Source organism: Bos indicus, chromosome 10, assembly GCF_029378745.1.
Source record: "Bos indicus isolate NIAB-ARS_2022 breed Sahiwal x Tharparkar chromosome 10, NIAB-ARS_B.indTharparkar_mat_pri_1.0, whole genome shotgun sequence".
Lineage (NCBI taxonomy): Eukaryota > Metazoa > Chordata > Mammalia > Artiodactyla > Bovidae > Bos > Bos indicus.
In genome coordinates this window covers 26,827,487-26,834,925 of record NC_091769.1, presented here as the reverse complement: position 1 = coordinate 26,834,925, position 7,439 = coordinate 26,827,487, and the positions used below count along the sequence as shown (strand labels likewise).

Genomic DNA, 7,439 nt, shown 5'->3' with positions numbered 1-7,439 from the left:
ACCAGCCCAAGAGGACTCTGAAGACTTCACAATAATCTCTAAAAAGAAACTTTAATTGCTCACTGGGGAGTCTCAGCAACACTCCCCCTCCCTTCGTTCACCTGCACCCTCCCTTATTGAAATCTCCTCATGAAGTTTATACCCCATTCTTTCAATCACTCTATAGCAAAAGTAACCAAAATATAAAGCTCTGTTGAATTGTCTCTTCTGGGTGAGGCAAGTGAAAGATCTGGCTGCCTTGGGTAGACTGAGGTCTCTTATGGAGCTCTTGATGAAAATATCAGTATGTCACCTAAGGCCCACGTCTCCATGACCGATTATAGGGCTGTAATTCTTTTCATTGGCTATCACATTGCCCAACAGAAGTGCCCTGTTGCTATAACCGTTTCTTTTGAGTAATTCAGGAAGGGAGTTTCAGCATTTAACTTTGTATATTGTAGGATGCTCAGGATCAGGCCTCTGGGTTTTGATTCCATGTAAAGGAAAAAGCATCAGTGAGAAGATATAGACTCAGTATTTATTCCCAGCTTTGTCCATAATTAGTCTTATCATGAAGGGTAAGTAACTTTTCTTCCTGTCTTGGCATCACTGTATTTTTTCTAAGACACCTACAAATTGATCCTACTACAGTGGAATTACATTTGAATATTAATGTACTTTTGCAAACTTTTGTGGCTTTATGTTTCTGGATATGAAGTTTCAGTCACTAGTAACATAATAAGCTTGTTATATGAAATGTTGACTCTAGTGTCCAGCTACTCATCTCCCTCAGTTTAACAATCCCTGAAACTTTTTTTCCCCTGAAACTTTTTTGTTTAGTGGTTCATAAAAAATGTTTCATTATTCAGAAATTTAGTCAGCTTTAATTTGGTCTGAGAAGACTATTTAGAGTTGTACTAAGCAATTCATGGGCTTTCCAGGTGGCGCAGTGGTAGAGAACCTGCCTGCAAATGCAGGAGACATAAGAGATGTGGGTTAAATTCTTGGGTCAGGAAGATCTCCTAAAGGAGGACGTAGCAACCCACTCCAGTATTCTTGCCTGGAGAACCCCATGGACCGAGAAGCCTGGCAGGTGACAGCTCATGGGGTTGCAAAGAGTTGGACATGACTGAGCAACTTAGCACACAGTAACTCATTTTCTACTGTGCCCCCAATTAAGTGTAACATTCCCACTTCCTCTCATGCACATCACAAGTAACACACTCCCTTTATTTATTTTCTGTTTCTTGAATCACAATGTTTCTATGTCTTCTTCCTTTATATCATACCAAACTGTATGTTTCTAAGTGCCAGAATATACAAGGAGCTCAGTAAAATCAATCTGAGTGACCAAAGAGAGTTGCCCATAGCTTTGTTGTGTGATATGTTGGAACTGAGTAACTTTTTAATCTTAGTGATTAAGATTTAGTGATTAGGTTTTTAAATAATTATGCTAAAAAGTTTATACTTTGTAATCATGTTTGTTGACAGTACTATATTATTAACAACAATGGCTATGAATTTTTTTAGGTTCAATTATATTCCAGGAACTATACTTAGCATATATTGAATATAATCAGCAGCATTTTCACAGGAGCTCTGAAAAAAAGGTATTAACTTGCCCAAGAACACACAGTATGTTATGCTATTTGAACACAAATCAAGGTTACTTTATTTATTTTCCTTAAAGAAGGAATGATATGACCAACCTAGACAGCATATTAAAAAGCAGAGACATTACTTTGCCAACAAAGGTCTGTCTGGTCAAGACTATTGTTTTTCCAGTAGTCATGTATGGATGTGAGAGTTGGACTATAAAGAAAGCTGAGGGCCGAAGAATTGATGCTTTTGTGGTGTTGGAGAAGACTCTTGAGAGTCCCGTGGACTGCAAGGGCCTGCATCCCTTAGGATGCAACCAGTCTATCCTAAAGGAAATCAGTCCTGAGTGTTCATTGGAAGGACTGATATTAAAGCTGAAACTCCAATATTTTGGCCACCTGATACGAAGAAATGACTCATTTGAAAAGACCCTGATGCTGGGAAAGATTGAAGGTGGGAGGAGAAAGGGATGACAGAGGATGCAGTGGTTGGATGGCATCACCAACTCAATGGATATGCGTTTGAGTAAACTCTGGAAGTTGATGATGGATAGGGAGCCCTGGCATGCTGCAGTCCATGGGGTCACAAAGAGTTGGACACAACTAAGAGATTGAACTGAACTGATGGTGATACAACAGGGCTACTGAGTTAAGTATTATTGGATTTAGTCAATCGGTCAATCAGTTGTGAACGTGATCCAGTTGTGGTATGTCACCACATAGGCTGCAGAGTAAATGTTCTCTTTTTTCCTCACCATCACATGTGAGGATCCATTTTTTTCCAAAAATGTCATACTTAGCCCTTCCTAAGGAGGCTCATTTTTCTTTTTGGTTATATATGTAGCTGTTCACTCTGCTACTCGTCCATCCAAACAGAGAAAGCATTTTTTGCTTTCTCATTGACCTCCTGTATACCCAGAACAGATTTAAAAAACATTTGGGAGGGAAAATCAACAGGAGTTGGTGATTGATTGCACACAGGAACTGACAAAATTAGAAAGTGGTTTGAATGACAAGTTTCTGACTTTAGCAAATGCTAAATGGATTAGTGAATGGAGAGTAAGTAGTTCCATTTCACAAGATTTGAATACTAAAGGGAAAAGGAAAAGATGGAATAAGGAGAAGTAGTGATCAACTGGACTCCAATAAGAAAAATTAATTAAAAAAGAAGAAATGCTGAACAGAATGTTGAAAATAGGCGTGAAAATATAAAAGAGGGTAAGTAACTCAGTTCAGTTCAGTTCAGTCACTCAGTTGTGTCTGACTCTTTGTGACCCCATGGACTGCTGCATGCCAGGCTTCCCTGTCCATCACCAACTCTCGGAGTTCACTCAAACTCATGTCCATTGAGTCGGTGATGCCATCCAACCATCTCATGCTCTGTCATCCCCTTCTCCTCCTGCCTTCAATCTTTCCCAGATTCAGGGTCTTTTCAAATGAGTCAGTTCTACACATCTGGTGGCCAAAGGATTGGAGTTTCAGCTTCAGCATCAGTCCTTCTAATGAATATTCAGGACTGATTTCCTTTAGGATGGACTGGTTGGATCTCCTTGCAGTCTGAGGGACTCTCAAGAGTCTTCTCCAACACCACAGTTCAAAAGCATCAATTCTTCGGCCCTCAGTTTTCTTTATAGTCCAACTCTCACATCCATACATGACTATTACGTACTACATGCATACTACATCTACATCCATACTACATACATACATGACAAAACGTGGTCCACTGGAGAATGGCAAACCACTTCAGTATTCTTGCCTTGAGACCCCCATGAAGAGTATGAAAAGGGTAAGTAACTAGGGAGGCTTGTATTTAGAATGGACACTCACATATGACAGGGACATGACGCCAGTGGGGATTAGATCTTAGGTTTGGTCAGTCACAGTCTCTGCCCAATGAGTTCAGATTAGAGGCTCAGTGATGGTGATGTTCATAAATTCAGTAGGTTAGCTTTTCAGTGACAGAATTGACAAGTTCAAAATTCATTCAACCATTAATTCATTGAGCAAGTGCCTACCTAGCACCAGAAACTCAGTCAACTGAGAATAGAAAGATAAATTTAACATCATTTATGAATTATAACGGAGAAGGTAACGGCACCCCACTCCAGTACTCTTGCTTGGAAAATCCCATGGACGGAGGAGCCTAGTAGGCTGCAGTCCATGGGATCACTAAGAGTCGGACACGACTGAGCGACTTCACTTTCACTTTTCACTTTCATGCATTGGAGAAGGAAATGGCAGCCCACTCCAGTGTTCTTGCCTGGAGAATCCCAGGGACGGGGGAGCCTGGTGGGCTGCCGTCTATGGGGTCGAACAGAGTCGGACACGACTGAAATGACTTAGCATAGCATAGCATAGCACGAATTATAAAAGTTTTCAGTCTAGAGGAAACACAACACATTATTCAGTCATTATGGCATATGCTCTAGTATGGATGTGAATAACGTGCTATGGAACTATTAAGCAGGAATTTTTCTTATATGTAAAAGGGTTTTGCTTTGTTGACTTCAGTAAATGATGAGCATCAAAGGATATCTAAAAATCTTCATCATCAAAAACTAGGACACAATACATTGATTAGTTTAATTATTAAATGTTGAATCATTATAAACTCACTTTATGGATCAAGTATACTAAGATAATATGCTCAAGAATATTAATTAGGGCATTTATTATAATATAAAACACTAAAACTCAAAATCTATCACTAAGGAGTTGATAAAATCTACAGAAAACAAGGCAGCCACTGAACTAATGTTCCAAAGTTATAATTTGGACATGGAAAAAATACAAAATATATAAAGTTAAAAAAACAGTTTATACAAGTACCCACCAACAGCTATATGTGATATATGTGATATGTGTGTGTGTGTTACCTATGTGTGCATGTGTGTTAGTTGCTCAGTCATGTTCAACTCTTTTGCAATCCTATGGATTGTAGCCTGCCAGACTCCTCTACCCATGGGATTCTCTAGGCAAGAATACTGGAGTGTGTAGCCATTCCCTTTTCCAGGAGATCTTCCCAACCCAGGGATTGAAACCAGGTCTCCTGCATTTCAGGCAGATTCTTTACTACCTGAGCCACCAGAGAAGCCCATATATTACCTGTATACATACATGGAATGGAATATAACTCAGCCATAAAAAAAAAGAATGAAATATTGCCACTTGCACCAATGTTAATGCACCTAGAGAATATTATGCCTAGTAAAATAAGCCAGACAGGGAAGACAAATACTATATGATATCATATGTTGGGCCCTAAAAAATAATACAAATGAATCTAATACAAACTGATAACCTTTTTCTTTTCACAGAAGGTAGTGCTTCTGAGTTTTCAAAATTTTCAAAGGGAAAAGAGGATTTTTTTAACCTAATCCTTTGATAAACAAAATCCAAGTAATATAACGATTCTATTGTTATGAACCCAATTTTATTGAAATTTGTTTGTTGGTGGCTTTTAAATAAGATAGGAGTTAATACATGGGTTATTCCAAACTAATTGCAAAACAGCCAACATATATACCTTGCATAGATTTCCTATAAGTTTTTCAAGAAACTAAGCAACTTATATATTGGTATTTTCTGTCTTCTGTGCAGTCCTGGGATTCGTGAACAATTCAGCAGCAAGCACCGTGACGGAGTTTATCCTCCTAGGCTTCCCTGGTTGTCAAGAGTTACAGTATTTCCTCTTTTCACTGTTCTTTGGAATCTATATATTTACCGTGGTGGGAAATGGGACCATTGTTTGCGCTGTGAGGTGGGACCAAAGGCTCCACACTCCAATGTATATTCTCCTAGGGAATTTCGCTTTCCTTGAAATCTGGTACATTACTTCCACCGTGCCCAGTATGCTAATCCATTTCGTCTCAGAAACAAAAACCATCTCTTTTGTTGACTGTTTCCTCCAGTTATATTTTTTTACTTCCCTTGGTACAACTGAGGTATATTTGCTCTGTATCATGGCATATGATCGGTATCTTGCTATCTGCCGCCCATTGCACTACACAACCATCATGACCCAACAGCTCTGCTCTGTTTTGTTGTCTCTTTGCTGGGTATTTGGGTTCCTTAGTTACTCTGTCTCCACCGTGCAGCTCTCTCAGTTGCCTTTCTGTGGGCCCAATACCATCGATCACTTTGTGTGTGACATGGACCCACTGATGGCTCTGTCCTGTGTCCCAGCTCCTGTCACTGAGATTGTCTTGTATGTCCTCAGCTCCCTCATTATCGTGCTAACTCTTCTGTACATCCTTGGCTCCTATACCCTTTTATTGATTACTGTGTTTAAAGTCCCTTCAGCAGCAGGCCGACAGAAGGCCTTTTCTACTTGTGGATCACATCTGACAGTGGTGTGCTTATTCTTCGGGGCTCTTTTGGCCATGTATGTGAGCCCTACAGCTGATAACCCAGCTGAAAGTCAGAAGATTATAACTTTGTTCTATTCCGTGGTGACTCCCTTCTTAAACCCCCTGATTTACAGCTTAAGAAACAAGGAGATGAAGGCTGCACTGAAGAAAGTCCTGAAAATAGAATGAACATAAACTAATCTACATGAGAACAAGCAAACCATTGTCCAGGCATAAAAGATTAATTAAAAAAGATTTCATATACTGCTGTTAATTTTCCAGTGCACACAGTAAAGAAGACGTTTTTAGTGGATTCCATCCATGTTTCATTCCTCAACTAACCTGGCAGAGCTAAACCACAGCTGATTCAGACGGCATCCTAAGTATAGTAACAATATTTTCAACATGAATAACTTCTTAGATAGTAATATGAGGGCATTATATTTGTCCTATTCCACACACTGTTTTAGTTTTGATTATTAGGGGAAGGAGGTAAAGCTAGACTAAGAAAAGTTATCCTAGGTGAATCATCATCAGTGTACTGAAGGCATTTCTTAAGACAGTACAAGATCCTTTAAAGTGAATAAATAATCTAATTTAAATGTCTAATGGATACATAACCAAAAGATTTAGTAATAGAAAAAGTTTCTGTCCTCTTAGCTCCTCATGGTCCAGAATCTTCTAGATTAGGGACAGACCAAAAGTTTCATGCTTATATAAGTTATGTTTTAACATCATTTAAAATAGTAATTTTTACAATTCAACAAAAATTTATTGAGCATCTACTTTATTCTAGATACTCTCAGAGGCATTAGAAATACACTATGACCAAAATGGTCAAAACACTCTATGTGTGGAGTTTATTTTCTAGTGAGGGACAGACAATAAAAAAATAAGCAAAAATATAGTTATTTTGGAAAGTGATAAACAATATGGAGAAAGGGAAAGGGAGACAGGAAATGAGGGAGAAAAGGCTGAAATTTTAAATAGGACCATCAGGGAAGGCCAGGGGGAGAAGGTACCATTTAAACAAAAGCTTGAAGGAGATGAGGGAATGAGCTGTGTGCATAGCTGAGGGAAGAGCATTCCGTGCAGAGGGAGGCAAGTTCTCCATAAGACCCTGAGGCAGGATTGTGTTCCAGCGACTTAGCAGCAGCAGCAGCAGCAGCAACAAATTGTTTTGATTGGAATAGAGAGATTAAGAGGGAAATATCAGAGAAGTCAAAGAGAGCATACAGAGGGCCAAGTTGTACAGGCCCTTGTGAGCCATAGTAAGAATTTTAAATTCTGAATGAGATGGAAAGCCTTTCTGAGCAGAGTTTTGAGTAGAGGAGTAGTAGAATCCCATTATATTTTAAAAGGGTCATCACCATGGTTGTTTCATTGACAACAGACTAAATAGAGGCATGGGCATTTTTAAAATTCTTTATTTCTAGTTGTCAAATAAAACTTTGTATTTCTTTTAAAAGGAACTTGTATCTGCAAACTGATCTTGGGGATATATATTTGG

The 7,439-nt window shown here is 38.9% G+C and overlaps 1 protein-coding gene across 1 annotated transcript; it reads left to right on the top strand.

Annotated features, from left to right (window-relative positions):
* Nucleotides 1-550: 550 nt before the first annotated feature.
* Nucleotides 551-6,118, top strand: LOC109564277 (olfactory receptor 11H4-like). The gene is made up of 2 exons (XM_019967771.2): nucleotides 551-557; nucleotides 5,181-6,118. The coding sequence occupies exons 1-2, from the start codon at nucleotides 551-553 to the stop codon at nucleotides 6,116-6,118; spliced, it is 945 nt and encodes a 314-aa protein (XP_019823330.2).
* Nucleotides 6,119-7,439: the final 1,321 nt, after the last annotated feature.